At 38.7% G+C, this 11,870-nt stretch overlaps 1 protein-coding gene across 1 annotated transcript; it reads left to right on the top strand.

Annotated features, from left to right (window-relative positions):
* Nucleotides 1–226: 226 nt before the first annotated feature.
* Nucleotides 227–10,309, top strand: LOC141386648 (methyltransferase-like protein 25B). The gene is made up of 3 exons (XM_073955565.1): nucleotides 227–317; nucleotides 444–1,759; nucleotides 10,157–10,309. The coding sequence occupies exons 1-3, from the start codon at nucleotides 227–229 to the stop codon at nucleotides 10,307–10,309; spliced, it is 1,560 nt and encodes a 519-aa protein (XP_073811666.1).
* The last annotated feature ends 1,561 nt before the right edge of the window (nucleotides 10,310–11,870 follow it).

The following is an 11,870-nucleotide window of genomic DNA, read 5'->3' as shown; positions in this document are numbered from 1 at the left end:
CGCGGGCAAGTCCATGTTGCCTGATATAATGGTCCTATCCAGAGGAATGGCTCCCAAAATAAGATAAGAATAAGTCGGTCCATTCCTTTAGATACCTCCCCCGCAAAACTTTTAAGATTTTATCTTAATCCATATCTTTGTCGGCAAGTTCATACGCCCAAAATTCTGAAGACTCCCTAAAAACATACGTTTTTTGGGAAAAACTGAGGCTGAGTCTGAGGCGATAATGACCATAGCTTATAGTTCCTTGATTTTAAGTTTAGAAAGGAGCGTCCTCACAGTGCAAGAACGTGGAGTTTCAAGCAGTAGTCCAGATAGTAAATACAAGTAATCTCTCCTTCTTTACATCTACCGTTGTTTAGCATATATATATATATGCATATTTTAGCAATACTAACATATAGTTTATTTGAGGATTTTGTTCCTTCCCGTCTTTTTTTCAGACATGAGTTTACCCGACGGATTTAAGACACCAGATGACTATTTCAAAGAAGCCATCGAATTTTTAAGAGAATATTCCTGGATATATCAAGAGGCCAATACATGTTTTATAAAATCCAAAATTCTGGACAAAATGCCCACAGAATTTCAAAAATATTTTCAAAATATCGATAATACCCAGCTAAATCAATTTCCCCATGTACACAAACCTTTAAATGGAATTGAAGGCGAATCGCTTAAGGGGTTTCGTCAACGTTTATGTTCTTTAATACCCCAAGAAGCCTATGAAGATCCACCGCCCTTAGAAGAGAAAATAAATCTTAAAACTGACAACTTTAAGAAAATGAATTTAAAAAAGCGTCATGAAATCTTGCGCCTAGCCCAAGCTATTCACAAACAATTACAGCCGAATGGGGTGGAACAACAACAGACTTGTGCCCTAATTGACTTTGGTTGTGGTTTAGGCTATCTAAGTGAAATCCTTTATAAACTTAATGATAACTATCTAATTTTGGGTTTAGAATCTGATCCACTGCGTGTGTTGGCGGCAAAGAAACGTTTGCAGGAGTATATGCCGCAGGCGAAAGGTTCCATACTCTATTGCCAACAATTCATTACTGATAATTCTAAAGATTTCATCTCAGAAAGAGTAAAAGAACTTTTACAATCCAATTATTGCCAGAGCAAAGATACATTAAGGAGGCCGCCACCCGCACGCCAGGCCATAATTGGTTTACATGCATGTGCCGACTTGACAATTACCTCAATGAAACTTTTTCTTCACATGGCTGAAGTACGTCACCTGGTAATCATGCCGTGTTGCTATCACAAAATGGAAATGTGTGCTGCTACTTTGAAGTTTTGCAATTTTCCATTGAGTCGTAGCCTACAAAAGGCTGTCGTTTCTTCGCAGGATGGTGGCGATGGCGATGTCATCAATAATTATGTGAAATATTTAAATCGACCATTTCTGCGTTTGGCTTGTCAACAAACATTGAAGCGGTGGCAGAATTGTAGCGCCGAACAACATTCACTGCATGGTCGAGAAATGTTTCTCAGAGCAATGGCTGAAGCATTACCGAGAAAGGAAACGGAAATTGTGGTTAAATGCAAAGAAAAAATCAATTTATTGAAAGAGAAAATATTGGATTTTAACACATTTCGACAGTTGTATCACCTGCAATCGACGAAATTGGTTGAAGCGTCAATGGTCGATTGGTCGCTGGAACATGAACGGGAATTTAATGCACTGTTGGAACAGTATCCTAATGGTGAAAAATTAGCGGAGGGTTTGACTTGCCTGCAGACATCAATTCAGGTAAGTTTTTTTTCATTCTTATGGTGGGATTTGCGGTGTGTGGGGTATTTTGCTTCCAAGTTAATCGGCATGGACTTAAATTTCTTATAGTATGGGGAAAAGGGTCTAGGTGCTAAAGTTATTATACCCTCAGCATTTATGCTAACGAGGGTATATACGGACAAAAATAAAAGGTTTTAGACCCAAAGTATGTTTGGACGATTTAGTAATGTTCGTCTGTCTGTCTGGCTGGCTGGTGCGCACGATAACTCTCGAACGGATGAACCGATTTGGTCCAAAATTTGGCTTTCGCAATATTTTGTCCAAACTTAGTTTAAGTTCGAAGTTGGGTTATATCGGTCCACTTCTTCCGGTACCTCCCCCACAAAACTTCTAAAATGTTCGGAAAATTTGTGCGCACGATAACTCTTGAAGTTAGTAACCGATTTGGTCCATACTTTGCACATCGTGAAACTTCTACCAAACTTATATGAGGTTCCAATACGGACTCAATCGGTCCACGTCTTCGGGTACCTCACACACAAAATTTCGGAAAAGTTTAGTTTAGTACCTGCTCTAGAATCGTTTTGATTTTTGTTGTAACAACTTGTATTCACGGCCCCCATACGGCGGTACAAGTTTCATCAGGGGCAAAACCATACCTCCACAATCCTAAATTTGGCCTACATAATATTTTGTCCAAACTTAGTGTAAGTTTGAAGATAAGCCATATCGGTTCACTCCTTCAGGTACCTCCCACACAAAAGTTCAAAAATGTTCGGAAAAATTGTGCGCACAATAACTCTTGAAGGGAAGGACCGATTTGGTCCATACTTTACGCATCCTAATATATCTACCAGATATAGATCAGGTTTGAATATGGACTATATTTGCCCATTCCCTCGGGTACCTCCCACACAAAATTTCGGAAAAGTTCACTTTAAGACCTGCTCTTGACTAACTTTGATTTCTGTTGAAGCAACTTGCAATCGCTGTCTCAATTACAACGGTAAAAGTTTTTTGAGTGGCAAGTCCATACTTCTTGGGAAAACAGCCCGAAAGTTGTAAAAAACCCCTATGGCACCATATGTAGTAGCTGGAGAGCATAATAACTCCCGAACTGATAAACCGATTTGATTCAAAATTTGGCTTTCGTCATATTTTGTCCAAACTTAGTTTAATTTCTAAAATGACCTATATCGGTCTTTTCCTTAGGATGCCTCACCCACAAAAGTTCAACATTAGTGTCCATGTGCAGTTTAGGGTCTGTTCGGATATCCTTTGAAAATTTATACCGATGATGTTCTTTGTGGTCCGGTGTTAAGCCACATTATGTTTTCTGTGGACAAGTCCACGCTTCCTGGCATACTGGTCCAACAGGTGTACGATAACCCACTGAAATAACTAGTGGACGCGATATCTATCTAAAAGATATGACTCTCAAAATAAGATCCACTTCCGTAATACACTGTGTCGTTCCATTCCCTCCTCCACAAAACATTTGAACTTTATTACAAATCCACATTTTTGTCGGCAAGTTCAAATGTACAAAAAGTGTCACAAAATTCTGAAAAGACCCTAAATACATTCGATCTGTCTGTAGATGAAAGTTCCAAATCACATCGGCTGAAGGTATATCTCTGTCGGCAAAGCAGACTGATGCTTTTTTACTTGTATAATTTTTATGCGCTCCAACATAGTATGCAGATTATATTAAGTTTGTTTTTCCGTTTGTAACATATTGAAATAATCAATCACGACCCTATATATTCTATATAGTCTTTTGTTTGCAGGCAGGTCCGTTCTCAGGTATTTTGTCGTTTTTAGCCACATTTTCAGGCCGAATTAGCTATATTTCGACTTCCAGGGTTCCTAGTGACCAAAAAACTTACATTCCGAAAATTGTGGTCATAGGTCCATCTTTTGGTATATCCCTCATATAAAGGTACCTCCAGATTTTGGACATCTGGTTCTCAATGGTCACGAAACTTCTTCATCAACAAGTAAAAAAGTATCAGTCGGCAAAGCCGACAGAGATACACCCTCGGCCTATGTGAATTGAAACTCAAATGTATTTAAGGGTCCATTCAGAATTTTGTGGCCCTTTTTGGACATTTGAACTTGCCTTTGAACCTAGAAGTTAAACTAAATTGTTGTGGACCGGTATTGCCCATCTTCGAATTGAAACTACGGGATGTTGTGGAAATTTGCACAAAATATGCCGAAAGCCAAATTTTGGACCAAATCGGTTGATCAGGGATTTTTACACCTTTCGGGCTGTTTTCTCAAGAAGTTGGATTTGTCCTGAAAAAAACTTTTACCGTCGTAATGGATGCAGCGAATGTAAGTTGGTTCAACAAAAATCAAAGTGATCCGAGAGCAGCTCTTAAAGTGAAATTATCCGAAATTTTGTGTGTGAGGTACCCGAAGGAATGGACAAATATAGTCCCTATTCAAACCTGAACTATGTCTGGTAGATGTGGTAGGATGTGTAAATTATGAACCAAATCGGTCACTCCCTTCAAGAGTTATTGTGCGTACAATTTTCCGAACATTTTTGAACTTTTGTGGGGGAGGTATCTGAAGGAGTGGACCCGTATGGCTTATCTTCGAAGTTAAACTAAGTTTGGACTAAATATTACGAAGGCCAAATTTCGGACTGAATCGGTTGATCCGTTCAAGAGTTATCTTGGGCTCTAACCACTATACACGGTGTCATAGGGTTTTTTTGCACCTTTCAGGCTATTTTCTCAGGAAGTATGGACTTGCTCTTGATAAAACTTATAGCGTCGTATAGGGGACAGTAAATACAAGTTGTTACAATAAAAATCAAAGTTATTCGAGTGCAGGTCCTAAACTGAACTTTTCCGAAATTTTTGTGTGGGAGGTAACCGAAGGCGTAGGGGATGAAAGATACCAAGGAACGGTCCTGACCGGCTTTAACATGGTAAAGTCCAGGATTTATCTTGGTCCCTCTCTCATCTCAAGTGGACACTGACCTCCCCGTGGTGTCACCTGGGGAGCTGGCTTTAACACCCGTTAAAGGTAGTGAGCTAACATGTGCCGCGCGTTCACCCATAAGAACGTTTAAAACTTGGGTTTGGGCGTCGGGCTAGTAAACCCCCCCCCCCCCCCCTGAGAAAAAAACAGCCTACTATGAAAAACAAACCCCTATAAAGTTGACGACCCCCGCAAACGTTTTAAGGACCATGATCTGCGAATCTGCACCTGGAATGTTTGCACTCTTTATAGAGAAGGTGCAGTTTACGCGCTGGCAGATGTACTTTAAAAGTACAAGGCCGACATTACTGCCATACAGGAAACACGATGGACTGGGAAAGACGTCACAACAACACCTAAAGGTGACGCACTGTATTATAGCTGCCATGACACAAAGCATGAGTTTGGTTGCGGTTTTGTAGTTGGTCAGAGGTTAAAACATCTGGTCTCCAGCTTCACCCCAGTGAACGATTAAAAGCAAAATTCTTCAACATCAGCTTTATCTGCGCTCATGCTCCAACCGAAGACAAGGACGAACAGACCAAAGATATATTCTACGAGCGCTTAGAAGAAACATATGACCGTTGTCCTGCCCATGACATTAAACTTGTTCTAGGCGATTTTAATGCCAAAATTGGAAAGGAGAATATCTTTGGACAAACAGTCGGGAAATTCAGTCTACATAGTGAAACATCAGACAATGGAATGAGGCTGATAGACTTCGCAGCGGCAAAAAACATGGTAGTTAGCAGTACCAGATTTAAGCATCTCAAAGAACAAGTAATCAAATTGATCATGTTGTAATAGATGGAAGACATTCATCCAGCGTTTTGGATGTACGATCGTTCCGAGGCGCAAACATTGATTCGGACCACTACCTTGTTGCAGCAAAGGTACGTACCCGTCTAAACGTTGCAAATAAAGCACGAACAGACTCAACGCGAAGTTGGACATCGATAGGCTGCAAACACAACAGATAGCCACAGCATATTCCACTCAACTAGCCCAATTGCTTAACGCGATAACATAACAACACAATGGCAACATATTGCCCACTCCATGCAAACAACCGCAAAATGCATGCTTGGATTCCAGAGACCTCCACAAAGGAATTCATGGTATGACCAGGAGTGTCGTGCTGCTACCGAAGAGAAAAATGCGGCATATAGAGCTACTTTACAATCAGTAGCAACGCGTAGCGCGCGAGAGAGATATCGGGAGAAAAGGAGTGAAGAGAAACGGCTTTTCCGCAAGAAAAACAGACAAATAGAAAAGCGGGAGTGTGAAAAAATCGAGATGTACAGGAGCCATAATGAAGTCCGAAAATTCTACCAAAGAGTGAAACATCAAACAGATGGCTTTGGTACAGGCACATACTCCTACAGCAAGGTAATCTGGTAACAGATACAGATAGCGTGCTCAGGATATGGAAGGAACATTTCTCCAATCTGCTGGTATCCAATAGTAGCGAAGACGATGATACCACCGATCCAATCCCAGAAGATGGTATAGAATGTATACCGCCCGGCCAAGATGAGGTGAAAACAGCAATCAACCGGCTGAAGAATAATAAAGCAGCAGGAGCCGATGGCTTACCAGCCAAGCTGTTTAAAACCGGAGGCGACGCGCTGATAAGGTGTATGCATCAGCTAGTTAGCACCATCTGGCAGGAAGAACGAGTACCCGACGATTGGAACCTGAGTATCCTGTGCCCCGTCCACAAGAAGGGAGATAAGACTGTATGCTCTAACTATAGGGGCATAAGTCTACTCTCTATTGCCTACAAGATCGTGTCAGGGATATTGTGCGAACGACTAAAGCCTATGGTCAACGAAATAATTGGACCATACCAATGTGGCTTTAGACCTGGCAAGTCCACCATTGACCAGATATTTACCCTGCGGCAAATCCTAGAGAAGACCCAAGAGATGCAGATCGACATTTTGCACCTTTTTGTCGATTATGAAGCAGCATTCGACAGTCCCCTCCGATCAAAGGTATTCCACGCAATGTCTGAATTTGGTATCCCCGCAAAGCTCATACGGCTTTGTAAAATGACTTTAACTGATACTAGGTCTCAGTTAAAATTGGAAAGAACCTCTCCGAAGAATATTGTACCAAAAGAGGTTTCAGACAAGGAGACAGCCTTTCGTGTGACTTATTCAACATTTTGCTGGAAAAGGTAATACGAGATGCAAATGTCAAAAGAAATGACACAATTTACGCCAATAGCCACATGTTACTTGCCTATGCTGATGACATAGACATCATGGGACGATCAGTAAAGGAAGTAACTGATACCTTTAGGAAGGTCGAAGCAGAATCTGCGAAAGTGGGTCTGGCGGTAAACGGCGAAAAGACCAAATTGATGGTGTCGACGCGTAAAGCGTCCATAGAGCTCGGACCAACTGTGGAAGTTGGTACCTACAATTTTGAGGTAGTTAAAGACTTCGTCTACCTCGGCACTTCCGTAAACACAACAAACGACATCAGTTGTGAAATAAGAAGAAGAATCGTATTGGCCAACAGATGCTACTATGGTCTAAGTAAGCAATTTAAAAACAAAGCCACATCTCGTCAAACAAAAATAACACTATACAAAACGCTGATACTACCCGTGCTAATGTATGGCTCCGAAGCCTGGGTACTTGCGCAAGCAGATAAGGCAGTGCTTGGTGTGTTTGAGAGGAAAATTCTTCGAAAGATCTACGGGCCGATTTGCATTGACGGTGAATATCGACGTCGTATGAACCACGAGCTCTATCAGCTATACAAAGACATGAATATAGTTAAACGTATCGAGATGCAACGATTGCGTTGGCTAGGCCATATCATGAGAATGAGCGATGATGAACCCGCTAAAAAGGCGTATGAATACATGCCACATGGCGGTGCACGCAGAATCGGCAGGCCTAAGCTTCGATGGAACAAACAAGTGGATGAAGAAATGGAAAGGCGCGGTATTCCAAAAAGTCAAGCGAAAAACAGAGAGGAATGGAGATCTTTTCTTAGTTCGGTCTATGGAACAAATGTTCTGTAATGGGCCAACTAAGTAAGTAAGTAAAAATCGTCAACATAGGTCCATGTTTTGATATAGCCCCCATGTAACGGTACCTCCCGATTTTCGGTATTTTGAGGATTCTAACTACAATTTTTAACCAAACCAGCTGTAATTGGACACTTGAGGTTCTCAATGGTTATGAAAATTCTCCACCAAAAATCGTCAACATAGGTCCATGTTTTGATATAGCCCCCATGTAGAGGTATCTCCTGATTTTCGGTATTTAGAGGATTTTAGCTACAATTTTTAACCGAAGCAGCTGTAGTTTGACATATGTAGCTCGCAGTAGCCTAAAAGTTTTCCTCCAAAAATCGTCAACATAGGTATTTAGAGGATTTTATCTACAATTTTTAACGGAACTAGCTGTAATACGACATTTGAAGTTCTCAATGGTCAAAAAACTTCTCCATCAAAATCGTTAGAATAGGTCCACACGTTGATATAGTCCTCATATACCACCTGATTGAAAACAGAAGATTAGATAACACTATGCGACAAAAAAATGATAAGGAAAACTGAGCAGGTTATAAAAGTAGAGCTACAAATATGAGACACGTGTATCGGCGTTTTAAAAGTTTTCGTCGGGAAGTAACCTAAGTAGGCGGGGCAAGTTCCGCCCATTTCTAGTTTTTTTTTTCGAAATATTCGAGTCTAGATATCTTGGAATCCTTTCGTCTTAGGTATATAGTGTCTTTGGCAACTTCACGGAGGAGGACGTGGGGAATATTTTTGATTAAAAAATTTACCCTCATGCGGTTCATCAAATCAAATCTTTTCAAAATCTTTTAAAACCTGCTTTAAAATGTAATCATATCAGTCGAAAATAATTTACAAAATTGATCGTCATAATTTTACTATAGGTCTCAGAATACACCAAATCTGTAAATTGTATGTTAACGGCAGGAATATGCAAACATAAAAACTCGTTTTAGGGTTAAAGTCCCACTTCATCTGAGTTTATTCAATATTGTCCCACAAAACATAACTTTAGAGGGACGACTTCGAAGACAAAAATATTCTTCATCAAATTTGATTATAGATCACCAAAAAATGAAGTCTCTATTTACATTATATACATTATATACCACTTTTGCCGAAAAAACACGAAAATATTTCAAAAATTTTTGATGAAATTGTTTTCCTTCTTGTTTCGAGTTGATGCATGAAAGTAATATGAAATTTGGTTCAAGATGAAAAGTGTCAAAGGAAGAAAATTTTTACACAAAATTTAACTACGAGTATCAGAATAAACCATATATCTAGGTATAATATTTTCATAAGAAAATTACATTACAAATTTATATATTATAGGATGAAATTATTTGTTTAAATATCGGACTGTATATTTTACATTATTCCATGCACAGTCAAAATCTCTCAAAATCCCTCACTTTTTGGGGACATTGTTAAAAGAAGAAATGTTCCACATCAAATTTCACTGAGAGTCCCTGAATACAAGAAATCTGCAATCGTAACATATAACATCTTCAGCAGCCCTTGTTTTTGATATATTGACTCGAACATTTTGAAAAAAAACTACTTAAGTTACTTCCCGACGTAATTTAAGCATTTCTAATATCCGTGGTCAAATAAATTTTGCACCTAAAATTGTGAACAGTAAAGGAAACTAATTATTCCATTTTAATTAAGAATATGTTATGGTGGAGGCCCAGTCGAACTTAACGACTTTTTACTTGTTTAATTTTAAATTTATTTATACCCTATACCACAATGTGGAAAAGGGTATAATAAGTTTGTATTCCCAAAAATTCATGTAACGCCGCGAAATATTCGTCGTAGACCCCTCATGTGGTATACCAAACTTCATATCTCGACGAGATAAAGCGATTTAGCGATGTGTGTCCTTCCGTCCGTCTGTCCGTCCATTAAAAATTGTAATCAAGCTAGAGGCCGCAATTATGGACCGATTGTCACGAAATTTAGTATGGAGGTCGGGTTTGGACCAGAATAGAACTGATTAGTTTTTGGCGATGATCGTGAAATGTTAAAGGGATGAAATGGACCAAAAACAAAATTTTTGCTCGATTTTGTAGCCGCTCTGTAGGTCGCAATAATAGTCCGATCGGCGCGAAACGTAGTTTTGGTTTGAGATGAAGAAGTAGCGTGCAAGTCAACGGTATGATCGGATAATATTTAGCGGGTTAAATTGATCAAAACTTTTGTGTGAAAATTGGTAAAATTTCTAATGCACATCTTATAACAGCTAGCCCGGAAAGCTAGTGCACAGGGATAGTGGTATAGGGTATCACATGGTCGGCCCCGTCCGACTATAGTCTGTTCTTACTTGTTTTTTTATACATTTTTATTAAACCCCTTTTTTTTTGCTTCATTTACAGAAATTATGTGAAAACTTGGTCCTATATGATCGCTTGTGTTTTATGCAGGAAACAGCTGTTGATTTAAAGCTAAACATCAACGTGCGCTATGAAAAACTCATGGATGAAGAATTATCGCCCCGATGTTATGTCCTAATTGCTGAGAAATTATAATGGTGGCTTTGTCACGAGAAATGTTTATCTTAAGAAGAAATTGGAAATAATTTTTGTATTTAAATCTGTTAAATAAATAAAAGTAAAACAATTTATTTATAAATTGCCCTTATTTGTATTTTTTCATATTTATTTATCCTTTAAAGGTATCATGTAATGCACAAACACAATCGTAGAAGACATTTCCAAGTTGTCATTTTGCTGTAATTAATATTCACCATAACATGGTGATGGTGAAGAGTGTTTTGAGTCAAACGTATGTGTGTTTTATTATAAACTAGCTGAACCCGGTGCGCTTTGCTACCCCTTTAGATTGATATGCATTTGAAATTTTACGGATTTTTTGAAATCAGAAAGAAATCAAATTCAAAAATTTAAAGTAAAGTATTTATTGTAATGCTTTAGGATATACAATGTTTTTTGTTTTTCCTTCAGGAGCGTAAACAAACAAATCAGCCGGTCTACCACCACGTGAACATGCAACGTAGAGCTGACCATGAGAAAAGCAAGAACATGCCAAATTTAGGCCGCATACACGAAGAGTCTGTCCTTGGGATTTATTTATAGTCATTGCAAATGCCAAACGTACAGGAAACTGCAATCTTTTAAAATTGAAGGGCGTTTCTGTTGCTATTAGAGGGATTCGAGGTAGAAGTACATCTGAACCTATATACTTCCCAGTAATAATCGTTGCCTCAATTAAATAGTTATGTAGTTTTTTTACTGTTAACCTTGTACCATTGCAAAGGCGAGGTGGGTCTATGTTTCTTAATAAAATAATAGGAACACCAACTTTTAGCACTAAATTATGTGGTGGAAAGCCTGGAAGATCCAACGAATTTAGGAATTCAACTGGATAGGTAACCGCGTGGTCTTCAGTTGCCACAGTATCAATGGATTTGTTCGTTCGTGCATTTCCTGAAATTCTATTGACTGAAATTCTTTCAATATAATTTACCAATTTGTTTTGTAGACCAATTTCCGCCACATATTCCAAATTTCATTGAAAGTGGGCTTACAAAGCTTGTTTGGTGCATCAAATACATGAAATCGGCCGAAAATATATATGGGAGCAATATGTAGATCTGAACCGATTTCAATATAATTTGACAATTTTTTTGTAGATCAATTTCCGCCACATATTTCAAATTTCATTGAAATTGGACATACATAAGGTGTTTATTGCATAAAATACATGAAATCGGCCAAAGATATATATTGAGGTACATATATCCAAATCTGATCCGATTTCATTATAATTTGGCAAACTAATTTCTAGAATCAATTCGTCAAAGATTCCAAATTTCGTCAAAATTGAACATACATGGCGTGTTCGGTGTAGAAAATACATGAAATCGGCCGAAAATATATGTATATCGGAGCTATATCCCAATCTGAACCGATTTCAAAATAGTTTGGAACATTTATTTCTGCAATAAATTCCGTCACACATTCCAAATTTCATTGGAATTCGGCATACAAAACGTGTTTTATGCATCAAATGCATTAAATCGACCGAAAATATATATCTAAATCTGAGCCGATTTCAAATTACTTTGTC

This window comes from Musca autumnalis, unplaced genomic scaffold (assembly GCF_047663935.1).
Source record: "Musca autumnalis isolate F117 unplaced genomic scaffold, ASM4766393v1 scaffold_5, whole genome shotgun sequence".
In the NCBI taxonomy this organism is placed as follows: Eukaryota; Metazoa; Arthropoda; class Insecta; order Diptera; family Muscidae; genus Musca; species Musca autumnalis.
The sequence above is the reverse complement of the archived record's forward strand: the minus strand, read 5'-3'. Positions and strand labels throughout refer to the sequence as shown.

Coding starts and splice junctions, on each gene's coding strand:
- LOC141386648 (XM_073955565.1), top strand. CDS start 227: ATGACCATAGCTTATAGTTCCTTGATTTTAAGTTTAGAAAGGAGCGTC. Junction 318..443: donor TTCAAGCAGTAGTCCAGATA/GTAAATACAAGT, acceptor TCTTTTTTTCAG/ACATGAGTTTACCCGACGGA. Junction 1,760..10,156: donor GCCTGCAGACATCAATTCAG/GTAAGTTTTTTT, acceptor CTTCATTTACAG/AAATTATGTGAAAACTTGGT.